The 27,024-nt window shown below is 38.8% G+C and overlaps 1 protein-coding gene across 4 annotated transcripts in view; it reads left to right on the forward strand.

Moving 5' to 3' along the window:
- Positions 1–27,024, forward strand: part of dcc (DCC netrin 1 receptor) — a 706,325-nt gene that overhangs the window by 493,717 nt on the left and 185,584 nt on the right. For all 4 annotated transcript variants that reach the window (XM_061980597.1, XM_061980596.1, XM_061980599.1 and 1 more), the window contains 4 exons: positions 1,948–2,142; positions 10,907–11,002; positions 15,711–15,949; positions 25,152–25,290. In XM_061980597.1, the coding sequence (XP_061836581.1) occupies positions 1,948–2,142; positions 10,907–11,002; positions 15,711–15,949; positions 25,152–25,290 (669 nt within the window). The remainder of the gene's footprint in view (positions 1–1,947; positions 2,143–10,906; positions 11,003–15,710; positions 15,950–25,151; positions 25,291–27,024) is intronic.

Below are 27,024 nucleotides of genomic sequence, written 5' to 3' on the forward strand. Positions count from 1 at the left end.
AAAAAAAATATATCAAAATCAAATTACAGTATGTTATTTTTGTAGCTTGATAATTTTCCTCGACTGATGCATTAACATCATGTGGTTTATTTTGTACATATGTAGCATCATTTACGAAGAATTGCAATTGCGACATCCAGTGGACACATTTAGAACAGCTGTTTATTGCATTCAAAATTTCAGGGTTATTTTTATACTTAGCAAACTCATCCTGCGGGCCGGGTAAAACCGGTTCGCCGGCCTGATCCGGCCCTCGGGCCGTACATTTGACACCCCTGATCTAGATCCACAGCTACACTGTGGTAGACGTGGTTGCCAATTTGCGGCAACAGCTTCTCCGACCACCACCGAACATTAATACACATTCGTACACCACTTTGGGTTGCGTTGGAGGTGAGGTGGGTGAAGTGTCTTGCCCAAGGGCACAACAGCAGTGAGGCTTTGTAAAGACGGAGAACAGGACTACAAATTGCAATTATCGATACTGCTGTTTAATCAATGATAGACTTTGTTTAAACTCTTACTGTTGAACTTTGTAGCCTTGTAATTAAAGGCCTACTGAAATGCGATTTTCTTATTTAAACGGGGAGAGCAGGTCCATTCTATGTGCCATACTTGATCATTTCGCGATATTGCCATATTATTGCTGAAAGGATTTAGTAGAGAACATCGACGATAAAGTTCACAACTTTTGGTCGCTGATAAAAAAGCCTTGCCTGTACCGGAAGTAGCAGACGAGTAGCCTGACGTCACAGGTTGTGGAGCTCCTCACATCCACACATTGTTTACAATCATGGCCACCAGCAGCGAGAGCGATTCTGACCGATAAAGCGACGATTTCCCCATTAATTTGAGCGAGGATGAAAGATTTCTGGATGAGGAAAGTGAGAGTGAAGGACTAGAGGGCAGTGGGAGCGATTCAAATAGGGAAGATGCTGTGAGAGGTGGTTGGGACCTGATATTCAGCTGGGAATGACTAAAACAGTAAATAAACACAATACATATATATACTCTATTAGCCACAACACAACCAGGCTTATATTTAATATGCCACAAATTAATACGGCATAACAAACACCTACCCCCTCCCGTCCATATAACCCGCCAATACAACTCAAACACTTGCACAACACACTCAATCCCACAGCCCAAAGTACCGTTCACCTCCCCAAAGTTCATACAGCACATATATTTCCTCAAAGTCCCCAAAGTTACGTACGTGACATGCACATAGCGGCACGCACGTACGGGCAAGCGATCAAATGTTTGGAAGCGTACTCACGGGACCGCGTCTGCGTATCCAACTCAAAGTCATCCTGGTAAGAGTCTCTGTTGTCCCAGTTCTCCACAGGCCAATGATAAAGATTGACTGTCATCTTTCGGGAATGTAAACAATGAAACACCGGCCGTGTTTGTGTTGCTGAAGTCGGCCGCAATACACCGCTTCCCTCCTACAGCTTTCTTCTTTGCTGTCTCCATTGTTCATTGAACAAATTGCAAAAGATTCACCAACACAGATGTCCAGAATACTGTGGAATTTTGCGATGAAACAGACGACTTAATAGCTGGCAACCATGCTGTCTCAAAATGTCCTCTACAATCCGCGACGTCACGCGCTGACGTCATCATACCGAGACGTTTTCAGCAGGATATGTCGCGCGAAATTTAACATTGCACTTTAGTAAACTAACCCGGCCGTATTGGCATGTGTTGCAATGTTAAGATGTCATCATTGATATATAAACTATCAGACTGCGTGGTCGGTAGTAGTGGGTTTCAGTAGGCCTTTAAATAATTTGATGTTTCATATGAAATCAATAAAGCTGTTTACACAAAATCTCAGTCGTTTTCCATTGTGTATTTTGTGCCACGGATGAACCAAACATGTTTATGGCGAAGCGTTACACACCTAATTGTTGTTTTGATTGTGTTGGTGTTTATTTTCAGAGAGTCAGGTTCCTGACCAGCCCAGCTCGCTGCATGTCAGACCACTTCCTAACAGCATCATCATGTCTTGGACTCCTCCAATCAGTCCCAACATCCTAGTTCGGGGTTACATAATCGGCTATGGAGTGGGAAGTCCATATGCAGACACTGTCCGCGTGGACAGCAAGCAGAGATACTACTCCATCGAAAACCTGGGTGAGTTGCTCTTTGAAGAAACAATCATCAAATGAAATTCATGTCAACATTAATCAAAATAAAATAGAGCAGGTAAAGAAATTTAAATATCTGGGTGTTATTTTGAATCTGAAGCTAAAATTTGATGGCCATATTATAAAAATTACTTAGGCCATAAAAATAAATATAAACTGTTTCAGGCTTATTAGACTGTGTTTATCTGTTCAAGCTGCACAAGTTTACATGCATGCAATGATTTTATCCCATATGTCTTATTGTGCCATGGTCTTGGGACAGGCCACGAAATGTGTAGTGAATCCTCTGTTGTCCTTACATAAACAAACACTAAAGACATTTGATCGAAAACCAATGAAGCATCATCACTGCCTTATTACTCAAAAATAAAACATGATGAGTTTTGATAATTTTATAAATTTCTCATTTTTAAAAGCTATTTTTAAGTGTCTTAATGGATTAGCCCCTGATGTGATGTGTCAAGAAATACAAATATACAGTAGTGAAGGTGTGCAGACTCGAGCTGCAGTCGGTGGGAGCTGTAGAGTGAAAAAGTGCCGGACGACTCTGGGTCAGTCTGCGTTCTCAGTGAAGGCCTCACATCTGTGGAACTCTTTGCCACTGGAGTTAAAGTCACAGTCAATATAATTAAACTTTTATCCACAAAACTGAAAAAGTGGCTTAAGGAAAATCAGGAGTGTGAACACTAGAACTGGATGTAGTGTGGACAAATGGGGCCAATTCTTTTCAATGTGTTTTTATTTTTTTACTTGTCTCAATCCTTTTGTATGTGTTTTACACTTTTCTCAACTTTATTTTTTGAAAGCCTAAACAGGGACAAGGGTTGCAAATTAGCCTGTGGCTAAACATCCTATGTATTTTTGACATTGGTTACCTGTGGGTAGCAATGTTTAATTGTACTGCCCCTGTCAAATAAATACATAAATAAATAAAAATAGAAGGAGTCCTATGTAATGAGTTGTACGTGGCATTGAAATTAATCGTAAACAGGTGCGGTTCATAAGACATAGTCACCACGTTTGTCAATCGTTTTAGGAATTTTACAATTTACAAACCTTTGGGGTCAGTAACACATTATGTCTTTTCACCACATCTTTTGTAATTTGGTGGCAGTGGCATTTATCCTCTCCTTCAAAACCTAAACCACCTCCGATTTTATTGGTTTATGTGGAGTTTTTCTTTCCACCAATAGGAAGGCATTGCCATGTTTTATACTTTCACTATGCAAGCGGAACAAAAGCGTGTAAGCAAGCAGGCTTGGCCCCTTCAAATTTTGCACAAAAAATATTGTGATTCGGGATGAAGACCAGCCCCCATTTTGGAATCAAAAGTGGGCACTCCAAAATGTGCTGAAGCTTGTTTGAAAACAAGCCCAAAATCACTACTGTGTCTACTTTGGGGGGAATTTGTACCGATAGACATAGGTCCAGAACGAATAAAGTAAGTTAAAAAAAAACCTCACGTAATCCATATGTGTGCAATAGGTATTATTTATTGCTCATATTTTGTTTTTCATGGTGTTTTACTTTAGTAGCTTTATGTAGGAATGGCGCCGCTGCAGTGGCAGCTGGTTGCATCAGCTCTGTGTTATTTTAATGTATTTTATGTCCTTTGTGCTCTTAAAAGTTTTCTTTTTGTTTTCATGTGTTTTAACTTTTTTTGTTGAACGTTTTGAATATACACTGCAACCACATAATTTCCCTATTGTGGGATGGATATAGTCTATCCTATCCTATCCTATCTTATTGGGGGAAAAACACAGTTTATAGGCTGTTGCTCATCATCCAAAATCCATGTGTGAGACAAGAATATGTTTCCTTTTCTGTCTGTTCTAAATAATAAAACAACTGCTGGCTACTCAGATGGTAGAACGGTTGTCCAGAAAATTGATTTTACCTGGTATGTATCCAAGCCTAAAATTACTACTGTGTCAATTTTGGGGAGATATTTATTTACCTGTAGGAATGTAATTTTACATATTCCAACTCTGAATCGATTCATAAATTTCAAGAATCGTTAATTTTAATACATTTTTATTTAATTTAATTTTCAAAATAATCCATTTTTAAAAGGTAATTTTTTTGGACCTTCACTGCGTTTACTCTCTGTCATATACGTCATACATTAGCAGCCAAAAGGAGCTTTTGTTACTTGTAACCGCTTTCAAAAATGTTTTTATAACTTTTATACCAATAATATAAAAAGTCAGTTTGAATCCAAAATCGATTTTGAATGAAATGTTGTATTTACATCCCTATTTAAACAGTGCCCGAACCGATACTTACAAAATAGAAAACATGCAAATGTATGATTAAAAAAAACCAATTACTTTTTGTGGAATTTGGTGACATTTAAGTTGAACAGACTCGTCATTTAAGTACTTCATTTATATACATGGAAAAATAACTAAATAATACATTCAAAAACAAAACATCTAATAACATTTTCATAATTATTTTTCATAATTATTGCATCAATACTGTACACAGAATGTGGGAAAAAAAACAGTTTGGGTTGCATTGTTTGAGGCTCGTAAATTTGGGGTTTCGTGAATGCAACTGTTACATTCAAGGATACACGGAATAGACTCTGTGCTAACACGACTGTTTATTTTGATTTAGGACACTTCCAACAACTGCGGGTCAAACTGCTTTACTGCACCACACTTCACTCTCGTAACACACTAATGGCATTGCATGAACTGTATTAGGGATGTCAGATAATGGCTTTTTGCTGATATCCGATATTCCGATATTGTCCAACTCTTTAATTACCGATACCGATATCAACCGATATATGCAGTCGTGGAATTAACACATTATTATGCCTAATTTGGACAACCAGGTATGGTGAAGATAAGGTACTTTTAAAAAAAATTAATCATAAAATAGGATAAATAAATTGAAAACATTTTCTTGAACAAAAAATAACGTAAAACAATATAAAAACAGTTACATAGAAACTAGTAATTATTGAAAATTAGTAAAATTAACTGTTAAAGGTTAGTACTATTAATGAACCAGCAACACGACTGTATTGATATATAATGTAGGAACCAGAATATTAATAACAGAAAGAAACAACCTTTTTGTGTGAATGAGTGTAAATGGGGGAGGGAGGTTTTTTTGGGTTGGTGCACTAAATGTAAGTGTATCTTGTGTTTTTTATGTTGATTTAAATAAAAAAATAAATAAAAATAAATACCGATAATTAAAAAAAAACGATACCGATAATTTCTGATATTACATTTTAACGCATTTATCGGCCAAATAATATCGGCAGGCCAATATTATCGGACATCTCTAGACTGTATGCTACATTCACTACCCCTTTTAAAGGATGCCAACAACAACAATAATGGCAAGGCTCTACACAAAAACAGCAAACAAAACACATAGCCAACTAAACTCGGTAGCTAGGTAGACTGCCGGCCCTCTCAAGAGTAAAACTATGATGAATGTTGACCGATATAACGCCTGATTTTTTTCTTTGCTCTCTGAAAAGCAGCATCTTACAATGACTGTGTTTTTTTTACATGTGTATGAGGGTTGGAGTGTAAAATACATTTAATTTTTAGAGTCCCATCAAATTTGCATTTGATTTATTTTATCAAGTCATCCCCGATTAAAGTGGTTGTCTTGTTTTTTTTTCTTCTATAATGCACATGTTCCAGGGCCAAACTAATTAATCCTTCTAATGTTTCTGCTTATCAACTGCACATATTTAATCAACAAGATTTTTTTTCACCTTCCATTAATCTATCTGCTTGTGCCAATATTGACACACATTCGCTGTGTTGTTAATGAATTGCGATGATGAAATACTTATTTCATTTCAATCAATAATTTACAAGGCTTTAAAGGAGAGCTGCTTGAGGTGGAAATCTAATTGTGAAGAGAAAAAAGCTCTCCCAGCGCAGGCAACAAGCAATTTGCACGCCATAAAGATGTTAACAAACTGTGCGAATGCTCTTACGTGAATGTAAATTCCCTCCTCGGGTTTCTAATGGAATGCTAATGAAAGAGTCATATTGCATGCACACAGTGGATGGAGGCTGCAAGCAGTATATACATGGCATTTATAATTCATGCTGATCATTAATGCAGGCAGAGGAGCGCTTGGGGAGTATAGAAGGTGTTTGTTTAACTGATGCAAGTGTTGGACGCTGAACAGAGAGAACATGCAGCATCAGCACTTTTGAATGTGGAGTAGCACCAGCATGAGGGAAGGCCTGACAATCATTTGTTCACGTTTTCATGTTTTTTTCTGCTGCCTTCTCTTTGATGTAGGAGGAAAAAAAGACTTTAACCCAAGAAATAAGAGCCATTCATGTAAAATCATTGAAACAGTGACATTTTTTGAGAATGTTTTTAGCATTTTACTGTACAACATATATGTCACATTAGGCTTTCCATGGCCACTTTAAGGCTTAAAACCCAGAAGTAATATTTTACTAGCTTGTTTTCCATTAGTTAATTAAATAAATATAGTAAGAACAGTTTAATTGTAATATTTGACACCCTATTGAAGCATTAGAATGTCAAAAAAAGAGCGTTGGTCTTGCTAGAAATTATCTAGCTTTTTCACATGTTTTTCTGACTTACTGCCATTTTGGTGAAGCCATATTCTGGGATAGTCACATCAATCATTCATACATCCAAGATGTAACTCAAAGGGCCTGATTTACTACACAGTGTGTGTATTCTATACCATTGCGTGTACTATTGTTGGGTGTGTTGCACTTGATCTACAAACCCCGTTTCCATATGAGTTCGGAAATTGTGTTAGATGTAAATATAAATGGAATGCAATGATTTGCAAATCATTTTCAACCCATATTCAATTGAATATGCTACAAAGACAACATATTTGATGTTCAAACTGATAAACTTTTTTTTTTTTTGCAAATAATCATTAACTTTAGAATTTGATGCCAGCAACACGTGACAAAGAAGTTGGGAAAGGTGGCAATAAATACTGATAAAGTTGAGGAATGCTCATAAAACACTTATTTGGAACATCCCACAGGTGAACAGGCAAATTGGGAACAGGTGGGTGCCATGATTGGGTATAAAAGTAGATTCCATGAAAGGCTCAGTTATTCACAAACAAGGATGGGGCGAGGGTCACCACTTTGTCAACAAATGCGTGAGCAAATTGTTGAACAGTTTAAGAAAAAACTTTCTCAACCAGCTATTGCAAGGAATTTAGGGATTTCACCATCTATGGTCCATAATATCATCAAAGGGTTCAGAAAATCTGGAGAAATCACTCCACGTAAGCAGCTAAGCCCGTGACCTTCGATCCCTCAGGCTGTACTGCATCACCAAGCGACATCAGTGTGCAAAGGATATCACCACATGGACTCAGGAACACTTCAGAAACCCACTGTCAGTAACTACAGTTGGTTGCTACATTTGTAAGTGCAAGTTAAAACTCTCCTATGCAAGGTGAAAACCATTTATCAACAACACCCAGAAATGCCGTCGGCTTCGCTGGGCCTGAGCTCATCTAAGATGGACTGATGCAAAGTGGAAAAGTGTTCTGTGGTCTGACGAGTCCACATTTCAAATTGTTTTTGGAAACTGTGGACATCGTGTCCTCCGGACCAAAGAGGAAAAGAACCATCCGGATTGTTATAGGCGCAAAGTTGAAAAGCCAGCATCTGTGATGGTATGGGGGTGTATTAGTGCCCAAGACATGGGTAACTTACACATCTGTGAAGGCGCCATTAATGCTGAAAGGTACATACAGGTTTTGGAGCAACATATGTTGACATCCAAGCAACGTTGCCATGGACACTCCTGCTTATTTCAGCAAGACAATGCCAAGCCACGTGTTACATCAACGTGGCTTCATAGTAAAAGAGTGCGGGTACTAGACTGGCCTGCCTGTAGTCCAGACCTGTCTCCCATTGAAAATGTGTGGCGCATTATGAAGCCTAAAATACCACAACGGAGACCCCTGGACTGTTGAACAACTTAAGCTGTACATCAAGCAAGAATGGGAAAGAATTCCAGCTGAGAAGCTTAAAAAATGTGTCTCATCAGTTCCCAAACGTTTACTGAGTGTTGTTAAAAGGAAAGGCCACGTAACACAGTGGTGAATATGCCATTTCCCAACTACTTTGGCACATGTTGTAGCCATGAAATTCTAAGTTAATTATTATTTGCAAAAAAAAACTAAAGTTTATGAGTTTGAACATCAAATATCTTGTCTTTGTAGTGCATTCAATTGAATATGGGTTGAAAAGGATTTGCAAATCATTGTATTCCGTTTATATTTACATCTAACACAATTGCCCAACTCATATGGAAACGGGGTTTGTACTAAGACTGTGTGTGCAATTGAAAAGTGACGCAGACCGCCTTATTTAAATGAGGATTTTGCGTGTACAATACAGAGTTTTACCAAGTATACACTGTCATGTTCTGCACATTCATGTTATCATGCTCCTATCTGTGGCATTGTTGCTTTTTTTTTCAAACAAGCAAGAGACATGTACCACTTTTTATGGGCATTTTAGAAGCAGTTGTCCAATGAACCGCTTTTTTTTCCTTTTTCTTTTTCTTTTGTTTACTCTTGAAGGTGCACAGGAGGGAGGCTGCACTACTTTGCTCAAGACGCAACAAACGCATATTTCAAGAAGTTTTTTTTTTCACAGAGGATATAAGTTGATACTAATATATATTCTATGTGGAAAAAACAAACGCAAAAACAAAAAAAAACACTGAAAGACACCAGAACACATCAATTGAATTTGTTTTAATCAGCCCCTTAGTCATCTGGCAGCAATTAAAATATAAAATTATGTTTCTTAATAGGCGATATGTTCTATAATTTGTATTAAGACCATTCAAATATGTTGACACACACACGTAGAATGAAGATTTTGTCCATCGTCTGTCTTTGAGCGCAAGCACTGATCCCTGTGTGAAACCATCAGTTTGTGCGTCCTTTTCACACTTGCCGAATAAAACGTAAAATAGAGCTCCCAAAATGGTGTTGAGTTTCACATTGCACGTGTTGTATACCGGTAATATATTTGCATCTTCTCCTCCCTGTATTGTGGGTATTTTGATGATTAGCATGTATTGTGCATAATAATAAAGGTAGAGATTCAAAATGGATTGTACACCTTTCTTTGCTCACATCAAGTCTGCACCTGTTTTAGTACACTTAAACCTTTAGTATATTGAACACAGTGTTTTACAAAACCCAAAACCAGTGAAATTAGCACATTGTGTAAATCGTAAATAAAAACAGAATACACTGATTTGCAAATCAGTTTCAACCTATATTCAATTGAATAGACTGCAACGACAAGATACTTAACGTTTGTACTGGAAAACTTTATTTTTTGCAAATATTAACTCATTTGGAATTTGATGCCTGCAACATGTTTTAAAAAAGCTGGCACAAGTGGCAAAAAAGACTGAGAAAGTTGAGGAATGCTCATCAAACACTTATTTGGAACATCCCACAGGTGAAAAGGCTATTTGGAAAAAGGTAGGTGCCAGGATTGGGTACAAAAGCAGCTTCCATGAAATGCTCAGTCATTCACAAACAAGGATGGGGCGAGGGTCACCACTTTGTGAACAAATGCTTGAGCAAATTGTCGAACAGTTTAAGAAAAACATTTCTCAATGAGCTAATTAGGGATTTCACCATCTACGGTCCGTAATATCATCATCATGTGTAGAGGATATCATCACATGGGCTCAGGAACACTTCAGAAAACCACTGTCAGTAACTACAGTTTGTCGCTACATCTGTAAGTGCAAGCTAAAACTCTACTATGCAAAGCCAAAGCCATCTATCAACAACACCCAGAAACGCCGTCAGCTTCCCTGGGCCCTGATGCAAAGTGGAAAAGTGTTCTGTGGTCTGACTAGTCCACATTTCATATTGTTTTTGGAAACTTTGGACGTAGTGTCCTCCGGAACAAAGATGAAAAGAACCATCCGGTTTGTTGTAGGCGCAAAGTTTAAAAGCCAGCATCTGTGATGGTATGGGCGTGTATTAGTGCCCAATGCATGGGTAACTTACACATCTGTGAAGGCACCATTAATGCTGAAAGGTGCATACAGGTTTTGGAGCAACATATGTTGCCATCCAAGCAACGTCATCATGGACGACCCTGCTTATTTCAGCAAGACAATGCCAAGCCATGTGTTACAACAGCGTGGCTTCATTGTAAAAGAGTACGGGTACTAGACTGGCCTGCCTGTTGTCCAGACTTGTCTCCCATTGAAAATGTTTGGCACAATATGAAGCCTAAAATACTACAAAGAAGACCCAGGACTGTTGAACAACTGTACATCAAGTGTGCCATTTTTTTTGCAATGTGTTGGTGCCATTAAATTCTAAGTTAACGATCATTTGCAAAAAAAAAAAAAAACATAAATTATGTTGTCTTTGCAGTCTATTCAATTAAATATAAGTTGAAAATTATTTGCAAATCATTGTATTCGGTTTTTATTTACGAATTACACAACGTGCCAACTTCACTGGTTTGAGGTTTTGTACATGCAGTTTACATGTAGGTTTGCCAACTGTCTCTTGAAAAACTCTTGATATCCTGAGGTATCCTGTATTATAAAAATAATTTAACATAAATGAAAAAGTAAACAATCGGGTCGGCCAACCCTGAGTAAAATAATAATATCTGAAATAGGTTTAAAATATGAAGTGTAGGATGAGCTGAATCTCACCAAAGAGCTTTTTTCCTTGTTTTTCTGTCTGACAGAGCCGAGCTCGCATTATGTGATCTCCCTGAAGGCCTTCAACAACGCTGGAGAAGGGGTTCCACTGTATGAGAGTGCTGTCACTCGATCTCTGACAGGTAGACCATTTATAATCACACTTACAGACTGAGTTAATGTCCACCACTTAGTTACCTGATACTGATGCTAACTAGGGGTGTCCCGATCCAATATTGATTTCGGATATCGGTCATGTATTAGTAAAAAATCGGAAGTTATCAACGTATCCAGTAACAAATGTTTCCAAGATCCTTCAATTTACTGCGTCAAGAGGTTACTTAATTACTTTTTTTGGACACTAGGTGTAGCGACTACAAATCAGCCTGTTGCTTGACAGTAAAAAGCTGGATTTACTACTTGTATGACGCACTTCTTGTTTCACCAGTAAAGCACACACACAGTCATGAATTATATTTAAATAGCGCTTTTCTCAAGTGACTCAAAGCGTTTTACATTGTGAAACCCAATATCTAAGTTACATTTTTAATCCAGTGTGAGTGGCACTGGGAGCAGGTGGGTAAAGTGTCTTACCCAAGGACACAACGGCAGTGACTAGGATGGCGGAAGCGGGGATCGAACCTGGAACCCTCAAGTTGCTGGCACGGCCACTCTACCAACCGAGCTATATTTTTTTTTTTGTACTCAAAGTACAAAAAAAACTTGCTTTGTTTGTCTGTAAACAGCATGTAGTGAAAGTGTCTGAAGCTTTCAATAAAGCGTCCAAAGTCTTCTATAAATCTTGCAATATAGTGTGTAACAGCGTGCAATATAGCGTGTAACCGTGGTCAACAAAAAATCTGGTTATCCTGATCAACTTTCTCCTCTCGCCAGGCCGAATGCAGGTAACATTGCCCGCTTTATAGTGACACATACTTCCGTTTTGCGAATACACACCCACAAACACACCACGTGACCTTATAAACACATGTCTGACTTCTACACTAAATGTTGCCCAAAACATATTATCACTGCACTTGAACCTAAAGACAGTATAAGTCCAGGCCATTAATAATAAACAAGTTAGTGTTTTAAATACTTACTATTGTTCTCTGTTTGTGAAATTTCACTTGAGCAAAACTTTTCAAACATTCCCCACTACAAAATAATACAAGTTCATATAATTTGTGCTGATTTCATATCGGATCATTATTGGCCTATACTTAAGGCTCCAATATCGGTATTGTATCAGAAATGAAAAAAGTTGTATCCGGACACCCCTCATGCTAACACCAGTATTAACAGCAGGGAGGTTGCCGTACCGTGACAACTCCAATGTCTTTTACAGCACAGACACTTGTCAACCTCTGATTATTTTGGACTTCAAAATAAGAAACAATCGGAATAGAAATATGCCATCATATAAACTGTTTTTGGAAAAGTAATATTTCAACGACTCTAATATACATCTATTGTGTGAATGCCGAAACAAATTCAGTCATTTTACTCTGCACCAACCTTCAAAACAACGTTCACATCGCCCATTCGATTCAAAACATCCACCCATTAATTTTCTTCTCAGCAGTCTCAGTAGGGAATCCCAGACTTCCCAGCCTTCAGCCTTCTCTTAGTTTCACCAGGACCAGCTGTGAGACATAATCCCTGTAGGCTCCTCCTGCTTACGCATGTCCATAACACCTCGCGAGGTGTTATGGACGGAGTAGACACCAAACAACCTCAACTGGCTACTAAAAGGTCCTACCTGATGACCAAGATACTCACCCTGTCCTAAGGAGGAAACTCATCCCAGTTGCTTGTTGATCTCACTATGCAACCTTGCTACACTTGTAAACAAGATCCCAAGATACTAGAACTCCGCCACCCGTGGTATCAATCAATCAATTATCAATCAAAGTTTATTTATATAGCCTTTAATCACAAGTGTCTCAAAGGGCTGCACAAGACATCCTCGGCACAGATCCCACATCAGGGCAAGAAAAAACTCAACCCAATGGGATACAATGAGAAACCTTCGAGGAGACCGCAGATGTGGGGATAGCGGCTAACCTGCACAGTCTCCATGGGCACAGACAATTTTGCCCTTGGGGGCCGAGCTCGACAGCGGTGTGCCTGGGCCGGTAACAGCAGGCAATCCGGACCGTATGTCAAAAGAGGTAGCAGGGTCCTGAACAGCTGCAGGAGGCGGGAGTGCAGGCAACGTCATGCTGTCCAGGTCCTGATGTCCAGGCTTTATGTGATCGACAGTAAACCACTCATGCTGACTGCCTATAACAAAGTTCTTGAGCTCTGCCTTCACCATTCGAAAGGGGCCGTTGAAAGGAGGCTGGTGTGGGGAGCGATGACCAACACAAACCTTGGCACCAGGAGGTCATTGGACATACAAAAACGGGGAAAACAGTAATACATGGGGACAGGCACCTCTGCCTTGGTGACCCCCTGAGCAGTGGGGTGATGGGCCACTAATGTCCCTTAAACCAAAGCCGTGCACAGGAAGTCACCTGGCACCCTCAAAGGCTGACCGTATACCAGCTTAGTAGCAGACGCCTGGAGGTACTCCTTTGGAGCAGAGCGTAGACCCAACATAACCTACGATAACTGTCAACCCAGCCACTGTCTATAAGACTGGTCCTTCGGGCTGCCTTCAGCGAGCAATGAAACCTTTTACACAGCCCGTTTGCTTGAGTGTAATGAGCAGTTTTGCAATGTAGCTGTACCTCAAGTCCTACAGCCATTGCTGCTCACCCCCTGACATCATTCCGCATGCCTGGACAGACAAATTTGGTACTAACCACCCTCACAGATGCCTTCACGTCGAGGTCAGAGAGAGCTTGCACGGCAGGCGGCACGCAGCGCTTAGCCTTTGTCCCAAACTGGCGGTGGTAAAAGCAAAACTCAGCCTCCCTGTGGTGACGGTCCGACACTGCAGCCACGGCGACAGCATTGAGCTCCTGCGGTGCATTCCAGGGCAGTGTGAGCAGCAGAGCTTGAATGCTGTACTGGGGAGCGGCCAGAAAAATCCTGTCTTCCTCCTCAGCCAAACCTCAGTAGTCCTTTATGGCGACCTTGCGTGCCGGAGGCGCCAGCTGACAGAAGAACAGCTGCACGGAAAGGAACATTGCATCCCCGGAACGGAGCAATGCGAGCAAATTCTCCATCAACTTGGTAGATTTGCTGTTCCCAGGCTGTTGAGAGACAGGAGGCGGTCAGCTTGCTCGGCGTCGGATTGCTGGTACAGCCTCAGCAGTAAAGTTTTTAATGCACCGTGTTTGTCTGCAGCCGGAGGATCCGTCAGCACGCCCATAACTTGCTGCGTAGTCCGAGCGTCCAGAGCATAGATAACATGGTAGTACCGTGTCTCATCTCTCATAATCCCTTGAAGCCGAAACTGGGCTTTGACATGCTGGAACCAGGGCTAAGCATTGTGCTGCCAGTTTCACTGTAGCAGCAAACACGGCAGGAGCCGCTACTGGCTGTTGTAATGGAGCCAAGCTGTCAGACATAATGGGACCAGCATGGTTAAACATCCCCAATAAACGTTAGGGTCACCAATGTGGGAGTCGAGATAATGAGGCGAGAGAGCAGTAGTTCTAAACCGGTGAGTTTATTATCAGACTTTCTTCAACAACTTTCACCCGGAAAGTCACATCCAGCCTATCCACCAATTCCCAATCTGGTGATGAGAACACTTAGCTACAATGTACAGCATTCCACATGGTTTTCTACATGTACAACTGTAATTAATCTCTATAAAATGTGTTTTGTGTTTACCTTTTTGGATTTCTGGAACAGATTCATTGGATTTACATTATTTATTTTGGGAAAAATGCTTCAGTTTTTGTATCATTTATTTTTTTGCCTGACCCTTTATAACGTGACACTAACAAAAACTGAGGGAGGGTACCAGTGTAGTTGTTTCAAGAAAACTAGCATGTTTTATTTGGCTGATGCCTTTCCTAACACAACCATCCATGTAATGTTTGAGAATGTCACTGGCAGGGAGTTTTTATAATGATGAGATCCTCATTAGTAGACTGGCTTGTCCTCACCTCACACACACACACACACACACACACACACACACACACACACACACACACACACACACACACACACACACACACACACACACACACACAGCTCTATTTAAAAGTGCAGAAAAGAGAGTACATGGTCAGAGGGTACGTGGCAAAGGGAAATTAGAACATTCAAGAATGTAACAAATGTTAAATGGACAAATGAAAAAGTTAAAGCTGCACCTACTAAATTTTTACTATAGGCCGCAGATATGTTGTGAAATAAGTTATTTACACAGAAAGATTTTGTACATTTTTAATTAAATACCTTAATTGTTTCTCAACGGTGCTTGTAACACGACAGTAAAACGGCATATTAAACAAAACAGAAGTCATTGTCAACGTAGCTAACACATCGACTATGACCAGAGGGAGATTTTCGGATTGCAAACACCAAATGTTGGCATTTATTCTGTTGAGTAAATATATTTTCTTGTACTTGTAGTTCTACACTGTTTGTCTGTGGCTTCAGTATCTTTCTGATAGTGACGTTTGTCTCCAACTTTCTTCTTGTTCTTTGTCTTTTTCTCTCCACATGTTTTCTCTCCCCTGACCCTCCCTCGTTCATCCACACCCTGTTTCCTTTCTGTCAACTATTTTCCGACCTGCAACATGCACGTATTCCCACTCATTTCCTATAATATCATTCATAACAAAACATATGGCTATACGTTTGCCTTACTGCATGCACAAATCCCTCAATCTTCACGCTGTGTAATGTCATCAATGTCCTGGTCATGTTATCCACCCACGTCAGACCCCATAGACCCATCGGAGGATGACCTTTTTCACCTCTTTGATAAATACCCCACTCCCATGCCAGACACCAGCACACCCATGATACCCCCGGTGGGGGTACAAGCCGTGGCTCTCTCCTCGGACTCAGTCCGGGTCTCGTGGGCAGACAACTCCATGACTAAGAACCAGAAGTCATCCGAGGTCCGCTATTACTCCGTCAAGTGGAAGACCAGCTATTCCACCAGCGGCAAGTACAAGGTAAACGCAGACGTTTAAAGTGCCACATCATTTACAAAGTAACCATGTTTTCTGATCTGAGCTATGATGAACAAAACCGACCACAGTAGACTTCATGTGATGAATAAGACGTTCTCCTCTTTACTATTTAATCACTTTTTTGCATGAGTCCGTGTTATTCATCTTTTCTGCAGAGGTTTAAGTTCCAGCTTCCTTCACTGCATACCCACCTTAAAACTGGTGAGCAATGACTGGATGGAATGCAGTTGTCATACTTAAGTTTGTGCCTACATTGCACAAACGTATAGTTTTTTACACAGTCATGTTTACTAGCATGTACCTTTCAGATTTGAATCGATACATTGCTAATTCCCGGTATCTGGGAATCGATACAGGTACAATTTTCGGTGCATGTTGTGCTACATTTGTTAAAAAAAATTTTTTTTAAATCTGTTTTTTTATTTAACATTTATCAGTAGAGCTGTATTGTCCAGTTATCAGGTCAAAGCCGCATAGTACATGTAAAAACCTCAGTGAAATAGGGCATTCTGCATCAGTTATCAATTGTACACAGAGTCTTAGTAGAACACACGCAACATGCCCATAAAGAGTAATTTTATAGTTTGCACATTATATATTGGAACTTGGTAGATCAGGCCCTGAGTATTTTATTTATTACACACCAACTCTTTGATTGGAATGTGCATCTTAGTTGTAGTTTTGATGGCCAAATGTGGAGGTGTTGAAATCACCGTGTAAAATTGCTAATGCTAATCAGTAGCATGTCTATTGCAGAATCCAACATAAATTAGCATCAATCTTGCGCATTTTGAAAAGTGGAGACTTATTGTACTTTTGAGCGCACATTTCCTGGCCAAGTGCTTGATCTGGTGTTAATTTCAACCGGACTTGACGTCACATGCAACAAAGGTATCGTAATATGACACCGTTTAATTTTACGTAAATTGGTACCTGGTAGTACCGAGGCACTTCAGTCGGTACCTGTAAGAGGACCAAATTTGTACCCCATTCCTAGCAAACCACAACAAGGCCTGGGACGATAACACATTTTGCTAGACGATATATTGACCTCCAAATTATTGCCGGTAAACAATATTATTGCCATTATTTTTTTCGAGACCATATTAACCACTCAAGTAATGACAATAAATAAAAATAATGAAAGTATACCCTTTCAAATGCAATTAACTTGTATTTATCGTATATTTCAACATTGTAACTGAAATGAGGCAGCATGGTGGAACAGGGGTTAATGCGTGTGCCTCACAATAACAAGATCCTCGGTTCGATCCCCGGGCGCGGGGTCTCTCTGTGTGGAGTTTGCATGTTCTCCCCATGACTGCGTGGGTTCCCTCCGGGTACTCCGGCTTTCTCCCACCTCCAAAGACATGCACCCGGGGGTAGGTTGATTGGCAACACTAAATTGTCCCTCGTGTGTGAATGTGAGCGTGAATGTTGTCTGTCGATCTGTGTTGGCCCTGCAGTGAGGTGGCGACTTGTCCGGGGTGTGCCCCGCCTTCCGCTCACGTGTAGCTGGGAGATGGACAAGCAGTAGAAAATGGTTGGATGGGTGGTAATTGAAATGTAAACTTTTAAATACCAAGTTGAATAACACAAACACATAATAAAAATAAAATATACCTTCTAAGCAAAATGTTGCACTTGAATAAAAATCACAACCAAAAGCAATGAAACTGGTTCCGTCTTTGTTAAGTAGGGTGTGGGGAACCCTCAAATATTAACAACCAACACATTAAACAAAACGGCTAAATAAAGTTATTGTGACCAAAATGTTCACGGTTATCATTATTATCGTGGTATTGTTGAATGTGCTCAAAAAGTACTTATACACACACTAAAATCTTTGAACCAAGTTGTATTTTGTTGAACAACTAAAAATAAATAGACACACAATATACTTTTTTGGCAGAGGAAACAACCAATATTAGCTTGATAAGAGTCATACTTGTTTTATTTGTGTGTTTACATATGTGTATCTTCTTCCATTTTAAATTGTAAAGGGTGATCAGTTGTTTCACTTCCGGCTTGTGTGACGTCACGCCAGTTAACTTCCTGTTGAAGGGATGTCCTTATGTTTCAACTCGAAACTGTCGTATTTATCGATAGCTTTGTGCAAAAACAATACATCACATGTTCAATTTGAATACTGTAGCTCAGTTGTTTACACAGCAATGTGTTTCTACAAATTTAGGTTGGAGAATGACGTTTCGTAATGTGGAAAATGTTAATGTTAGCATTTAAGATAGCTAGCAAGCTAGAAACAGTGTGTTCATGCGTATCAAAGTGCAGTTATGAATGACGCTTTTTTGACCATTTTAATGTAATACAGTAATACTAAACATCGGGAGTTTTACAGCGGTTATAATTACTACCGTTTATTTGCGGTTCAAATGCCTGTAGCCGCAGAAACCGATGCAAAAGAGTGATTGCTCTTGCAAACTGTCTTGTTCGCCGAACACGCACATTAAAAAAACACAAAGACAAACTTCGATATGAACGTAAGAGCTGGATTAAACTATGTGATGCTAACGGATCAGCGGCATCGCTTCGCCGCACAAACAGTCAAAGACACCTAATCAAGGACAAGAAGATTCACCCCTTCTTTTCATACCGCTATAGCACAAACGGGTGCAGCTGCTGAAACTGATGAAAAGCGTGAATGCTCTTGAAGCATGCACACAGCGATTTATCGACGCTGGAAAACCTATTTTACTTCATTTTCATTTATCGTCGGTAAATTGACTTATCAAATATCGGCCCAGGCCTAACCACAACTGCTAACAGAGTAGCCAAAGACTATGGGGTATAAACTTGGTACAAAACCCAAAACCGGTGAAGTTGGCACGTTGTGTTATTTGTAAATAAAAACAGAATACAATGATTTGCAAATCCTTTTCAACTTATATTAATTTGAATAGACTGCAAAGACAAGATATTTAATGTTCGAACTGAGAAACATTTTTTTTTTTTTTTGCAAATGATCTTTAATTTAAAATTTAATGGCAGCAATACATTGCTAAAGAGTTGGCACAGGGGCATTTTTACCACTGTGTTACATGGCTTTTCCTTTTAACAACACTCAGTAAACGTTTGGGAACTGAGGAGACCAATTTTTGAAGCTTTGCAGGTGGAATTCTTTCTCATTCTTGCTTGATGTACAGCTTAAGTTGTTCAACAGTCCTGGGTCTCCGTTGTGGTATTTTAGGCTTCATAATGCGCCACACATTTTCAATGGAAGACAGGTCTGGACTACAGGCAGGCCAGTCTAGTACCCGCACTCTTTTACTATGAAGCCACGCTGTCGTGACTTGGCATTGTCCTGCTGAAATAAGGAGGGGCGTCCATGACAACATTGCTTGGATGGCAACATATGTTGCTCCAAAACCTGTATGTACCTTTCAGCATTAATGGTGCCTTCACAGATGTGTAAGTTACCCATGTCTTGGGCACTAATGCACCCCCATACCATCACAGATGCTGGCTTTTGAACTTTGCGGCAATAACAATCCGGATGTTTTTTTTTCCTCTTTGTTCCGGAGGACAAGACGTCCACAGTTTCCAAAAACAATTTGAAATGTGGACTCGTCAGACCACAAATCACTTTTACACTTTGCATCAGTCAATCTTAGATGACCTCGGGCCCAGTGGGTTTCTGGTGTTGGTTGATAAATGGCTTTCACTTTGCATAGTAAAGTTTCAACTTTCACTTACAAATGTAGCGACAAACTACCATTACCGACAGTGGTTTTCTTAAGTGTTCCTGAGCCCATGTGGGGATATCGTTTACACACTGTTGTCGGTTTTTGATGCAGTACCGCCTGAGGGGTCATGGGCATTCAATGTTACGTGCAGTGATTTGTCCAGATTCTCTGAACCTTTTGATGATATTACAGACCTTAGATGGTGAAATCCCTAAATTCCTTGCCATAGCTTGTTGAGAAATGTTGTTCTTAAACTGTTCGACAATTTGCTCACACATTTGTTCATAAAGTCGTGACCCTCGCCTCATACTGGTTTGTGAATGACTGAGCATTTCATGGATGCTGCTTTTATACCCAATCATGGCACCCACCTGTTCCCAATTAGCCTGTTCACCTGTTGATGTTCCAATTAAGGGGTTGGTGAGCATTCCTCAACTTTCTCAGTCGTTTTTGCCACTTGTGCCAGCTTTTTTGAAACATGTTGCAGGCATCAAATTCCAAATGAGCTAATATTTGCAAAAAATAAAACAAGTTTTCCAGTTCGAACATTAAATATCTTGTCTTTGCGGTCTATTCAATTGAATAGAGGTTGAAAACGATTAGCAAATCATTGTATTCTGTTTTTATTTACGATTTACACAACATGCCAACTGGTTTTGGGGTTTGTATTTCGTATATTCATCATTTATCGTATAATTTTCCAAGCAACTTTTGCACAGAAAAAAACATGTTTATGAATACCATGTACGTTAGCCCTTAATTATGTATTTGCATTGTTCTTTTCTTAAGGTGCAATGGTTACATAACGTACAACTTGAATGATTATAACCACATTTAAGTGCACAACTTGGAATTAATTTGGAGTTAACAGGCTGAAATATGAACAGATGTGGATACAATTGTTGGCATCCTGCCGTGAAAGAAAAGAAACCCCACAATGGTCAATGCAGTAAATAAAAAGTCCATATTAACAAGCTACAAAGCTTCTGGAAGACAAATGTAGAGCTTTTTGGCAACGCTCTATTATAATAGGTCCAGAGGGTGCGAAGTGATTCAAATTGGTTGAGAAATGTGGGAGTATTTAGCGGACAAAAAGTGGTGGAATAAGAATAGTTAAATTGTGTAGACGTGTTATTGTTTTCAGCATTCAAACATATACAATGTGTTTCCTAATTGTTGATGAAAAATATTACAATTGGTTGCATTTTTGGTACTGCCACCAGTACATGTTTTGTTTGTGTTTTTTGTAAAAGACAGGCAACAAAAGAAAAAGTCATAAGTTGTCTGCTGTGATCTTACATGCATATACTGGTGTATATAGTCAAGGTTTCTGTGGTTTATCCATTATACAGTGCTCAATACCGGGGTAGAGCGGAATATACAATCCCCTGAAGAGCAGAGAAACCTGCGAAACAGGCTTGTAGGGATGAAATAGCCTCTGTGTTTATTATTTATATATATATATATATATATATATATATATATATATATATATATATATATATATATATATATATATATATATAAACAATGGATAGACGGGAGACAGAATGAAGCTCAGAGAACCTGCATAGAGGAAAAGAGAGAAGGCGAAGGGAGAATAACAACAGAAGACAACACAGCAACATTAATAACAACATCACTTGCGCGTGCTTGGGTTACTTTTGGGAATATTTATGTAAAACATTAAAAAGCAGTAAAATAAGTAATCAAGTATCAACACTAATGGTACGATATCATCATTGTTTATGCTCCGTCGGTACCTCGGTTGTAAGGTCACAGTTTGGTTCAATTTAGGTACAGTAACGAAACAAAATGCAACATATTTCATACCTCAACTACTGGATCATCACAACAAATAATAAAGACCATTAGACAGTTTATAGTCATGGTTTATTTAAGTTAAGTTAAACCACGTTTAAACAATTCAACGTGTCCGAAAAGAAGTAGGAAGAATGATTTATGTTTGTTCACTTCTTTTGTTCAAACATCACATCTTCTGTTCTAACATCACCATTCAAAATACAAAAAGAAAACAATAGAATATATGCACTGTAGCTAATAGGGCTGTCAAAGTTACACAATAATAACAAGTTGATGCGTATTTTCTTTAATGTGGTATATCTGTAAAGGAGTGTTTGTTCATTTTGTGTTAAGATGTTTAAAAACAAACATTTGCAAAAAGCAAACTGTCCAGTCCCTTGTTGCAAATGTGTGAAGACTGTCCTAGTTTAAAATACTGTATTTTTTTTAGAATGGCACAGTGATGATAGTGCCTAGGTTTTGGATCCAGAACTTTAATTGCTTGTTTGTACAAGATTTCCAATGGGTTTTTTTTTTAACTCTGACCAGCCTAAGACCAGCTGGTAAGGCAATAATTGAAGTGGCTGAAAATCATCAAATGCAAATATAATTTTGCAGCTTCAGATGACATTTCATTTCGAATTCCACGAAAATTTGCAAGATTAAACTTGATTTTTTTTACACAATTTGGCAATATGGGCTTTAAAGGAAAGCTCTGAATCTATTATTAACCCAAAATATTTATATTGGTTGACAATTTGTATTATTTCTCCATTAATATGTACGTCGGGGTCAGATGATACTTTTTTTGTTTTAGTGACATACATGCCTACAGTTTTAGAAATAATTAGCTGCAGATAGCACTCCTGCAACCAAGTTGTAACATAGGATATTGTTTTAGCGAGTTTAGCAGCAACAATGTCTTGGATGTGACCATGATATCGATAATGATCCATACGATACCAGCAGGACTCAAACATACTTTTATTATTTTGTAGCGTGGATTCATTATAGTTTAATCAAATTAAATTAATCAAACATAGAACAATGTAAGTATGTAAAACACTAGCCTATCTAGAATTCAGTGACGTGCGGTGAGGTTGATGGCTGGTGAGGCACTGACTTCATCACAGTCAGATTTACAAACATATGAACCCAAAAGAGTATCTTATTCACCATTTGATTGGCAGCAGTTAACGAGTTATGTTTAAAAGCTCATACCAGCATTCTTCCCTGCTTGGCACTCAGCATCAAGGGTTGGAATTGGGGGTTAAATCACCAAAAATGATTCCCGGGCGCGGCGCTGCTGCTGCCCACTGCTCCCCTCACCTCCCAGGGGGTGAACAAGGGGATGGGTCAAATACAGACGACACATTTCATTACACCTAGTGTGTGTGTGACAATCATTGGTACTTTAACTTAACTTTAACTTTACACATACAAACTGTAGCACACAAAAAAGCACATTTAATAAAAAAAAATGTTATTATGGTCTTACCTTTACTTATAAATTAAGTCCATGCGCCGCAACTAAAGCCCTCACTTAAACTTTCCACGTGCAAGATTGAATCTATTTAAAAAAGTGTAACCGAGGGTTTATAAATGTCGCCTATACTGTATGAAACTACAAAATAACAAACACGGAGGCTCCAGTTTACACGAGGACCACTTTATTTACCTTCTTTCAAAAACTTCCGCTCCACTCCGTGTCATCACTTCCGCTCTTAGCGCCTTCAAAATAAGAGCTCAAGGCATATACTGTATAACAGCGCATAACAGGAACTTAACATCACAAAGAGGAAAGCCCATAAAAATAGGTTACAAAAGTTATTTAATAAGAAGCTAAAAAGTGCAAAAACAATAATGTTCGTGTTGGAGGAGTTGTGAATTAGGTACACCTGCAGTCTGCAGGTGTACCTAATGTTGTGGCCCTGCAGTCATTCACAACTCCTCCAACACGAATATTATTGTTTTTGCACTTTTAGGCTTCTTATGAAATAACTTTTTTAAATAGATTAAATCTTGCACGTGGAAAGTTTAAGTGTGGGCTTTAGTTGATATAACAATTCTACGGCGGGGGTGCAGGAGGCGGGATTACTGGAGCCTCAGCCAGTGCGTGTTTTGCAGACGTTTTATGATCGCTCAGCACAAGAAATATGTTACACACATACAGTTGTTGACAAAATACACTGTACACTATATACCTCAGCTAACTAAACTATGGAAATGTATAATATAATTCATATAGCAATACGGTCTCACTGCACAGCAGGCCAGCAGTTAGCCGAGTCCGGAATGCATGTTGAGGCACTGAGTGACGTGCCTCAACTGGCTGCTGTTCACCGCACCGTCTCTTCTCAGTATTTGAACGGCAAATGTGAAAATTCAGCGATTTTGAATAAAAATAATCTAAAACTGGTGAAGTTAAATGGAAAATAACTTTATAGTATAATCACTGGATACATATAACAATTTAATATTTTTTTTTTCTTTTTACATTTTTTTTCTTTCCATGATGGCAGGTGAGGCGGGGCTTTTACAGCTAATACCGAAGCATGCTGATGTGTAGCTGCACTCGAAAGAGAGTTCCTCATTGTTCCCTCTTACAATAACAATGTTGCTACAGCCTGATTATTATACAGTTTATGGAATTCTTCTCAACAAAAGAGGAGAAATATAATAATAATATAATCTTACAGAAAAAAATAATTTAAAACATTTGTACGCATGTACAACATTTAAAACCTTCAGTATGTGGGATTATATTATGGAATGGATTAAGCAAAGAAACCAAACAATGTACTATTTTAATCCACTTCAAGAAACTCTTCAAACTTAAAGTGTTTTCAAAGTACAAAGGAGAAAAACCATGATAACCATTTTGAATGTATTTCATCCATCCATTCATTTTTTATATAATCTTACTTATCTCAACATCCATCTATCCATTTTCTACCGCTTGTCCTTTTTGGGGTTGCGGGGGGTGCTGGAGCCTATCTCAACATATGAAATATAATTTACTTCACTAATTATTATTTATTTATTTTTATCGTTCTTACTTATAGAGTATATTGTGAATAAATTGAAAACAGGAAGTGAACAAAAGTTTTAGCAACTGCTATGTAAAAGAAAAGGGGTAGGATTAAATAAGCTCTGCTACTTCCTACTCCTTTTCGAACATGTTGAATAGAAACACTGGAAATTGTGATGTGTCATGTTGTATGCATGCATGTTCCAAATAAACCCAAACTCAACTCAACTTAACTTACTGAAATATTGTTGACGTTTTTTTTAATTCATTTTTAAAGTGATTTCAAGGTAGATTTGATTGCTCCCATCAGCTGCTTTCCTAGCCACCAAGATTGAGCAGTTTTATACATGTTAGAATGCAAAAAAAACCTAAACATTTGTCTTCTTGTTTCTCATAATGATTGTGAACGATAGGCAACTGTTAAAAAAAAAAAGTGCAGTTCCCCTTTAGGTTGCGTTCTTTCTTGTCTCTCTATGTCTTATCATTCCTTTCAGCTTGCCCCCCTTCTTCAGCAGTGCGGTTGGCCAACATATTTTTTTTTCCAAAGACACAAGCATATGTTGTTTGATGTCTTGATAAATATCATTCATATGTATTGTAAGCACAGCCTTACAGTTAATAACCAATGATGCCTCTTTCTTCCCAGTCTGCAGACACCACCGCGCTCAGCCACACAGTAACTGGCCTCAAACCCAACACCATGTATGAATTTGCTGTCATGGTAACCAAAGGTCGCAAGTCCAGTACCTGGAGTATGACAGCGCACGCCACCACCTATGAAGCAGGTACGTCAAAATACCTAAGAACATAGTTGTTTATTTTTGGATACATGCACTTTTCCTTTCTTGAACCTAATTTGCACATTTTTTGGAGGAGAAAAGGTAGCTTTCCTAGTTTAGACCCCACACACAAAAAAATATATTAAAGTATAGAGTACTCACAAGATAAATATAGGACTTTAAAGTCAGATATATTTTACAATGGCGTTGTTGTTGTTAGCATATGTATGCAGGAGCATATTGTATCTGACAATATTCTGTTACATTGCAGTACAAATAACGAGCACTGACTGAGAAAAAAAGGAACTCACATGGTTCATAAAAGAACACTGCACATTTTTTTTGTTAGCAATTTTGCCCATCATTCACAATACTTATGTGAGAAAAGAAAACACATATTTAATTTTTCTGTGCATTCTAAAAAATAAAAACTACACTTGAGAGGCGGTTAACAATGCAGTAATTGGGCTTTACATATTTCACCTGCAAAGCGCTCTAACAAAACATCCAGAAACAGCCAACAGCACCCCATTTACATGTTGTAACCTTCATAATAACCAAGCTCTAGTAAAAGCTAACACAGCGGAGCGACATTTAGTAACAAAGTGTCTTGCTCACAGACAGCGAAGCTGGCTGACGAGTTCTTTCTGTTGCTACTGAATCCCCTGAAAAAGGTTGGACCGATACCATTATTTTGGTACCGGGACCTAAATGTTTATCGATACTTTTCAAAATGAAGTGGACCACAAAAAAAATTCATTATTGGCTTAATTTTAACAGAAAATCTTATGACACATTCTTTTTGCTTTCAAACAACCATTTTAGAAGATTAAAATAAAAATTAAAGGGCATTAAACCCACTGTGCTGTTTTTATTGCACTCAAAGAACAATTTACAACTTTCCATTATTACATAATAGCTTGCTATTATCTAGGATTAGATTTGAATAGAATAGAAAGCTTTACTGACATTGTATTAAATGCTTCAAGATTTATGATTGCCACTCTTGGTCTGTGCTATAAGACAAATGCAATCATTAGTAAACACTAAAATCAATACTATAGCGGTTAAAACTACACAGATAAGACATATAGCAGGTACAACATACTAGGGTTGTACGGTATACCGGTACTAGTATAGTATTGCGGTACTAATGATTCAAAAACGGTACTATACTCTGATTGAAAAGTACCGGTTCACAATGTATTTTTTTATTTTTTTAACGGGCATGACGGCGCGCCGTCACGTCATTCCAATGCTGGGTTTACGAGCAGAGGAGCATGTTCGGCAGCGCACAATCACAGAGTACTTACAAGCAGACAAGGTGTGTAGACAGAAATGGGAGAATGGATGCACTTTGACCCAAAAACTAAAGATAAAGGTGAAGCTATAACACTGTAACGTCTTCAGGAAGAGGTGCTTTAAGACATGGCTAGCTAACTAGCAGCGAACATCCATCCGCAGTCGGCAGTGTTTTAGCTACTTCTAAATCACTAGTCCTCGCCCCCATGGTGACAAATAAAGTGAGTTTCCCTGCAGGACGAGGAATAGCTAAACATGCTTCACTACACACAGACGGAGGATAAAACAGTTCATTGGCGTCACCGCTAACAAAAGCTAGAGCGCCTGAATGTAAACAAATACCATGGGTGGATCTACACCTGACATCCACTGTAATGATACCAAGTACAATAGTGTATCTAGCCGATACTACTATGATTACATCTATATTTTTTATCG

This window comes from Nerophis lumbriciformis, linkage group LG20 (genome assembly GCF_033978685.3).
Source record: "Nerophis lumbriciformis linkage group LG20, RoL_Nlum_v2.1, whole genome shotgun sequence".
Lineage (NCBI taxonomy): Eukaryota > Metazoa > Chordata > Actinopteri > Syngnathiformes > Syngnathidae > Nerophis > Nerophis lumbriciformis.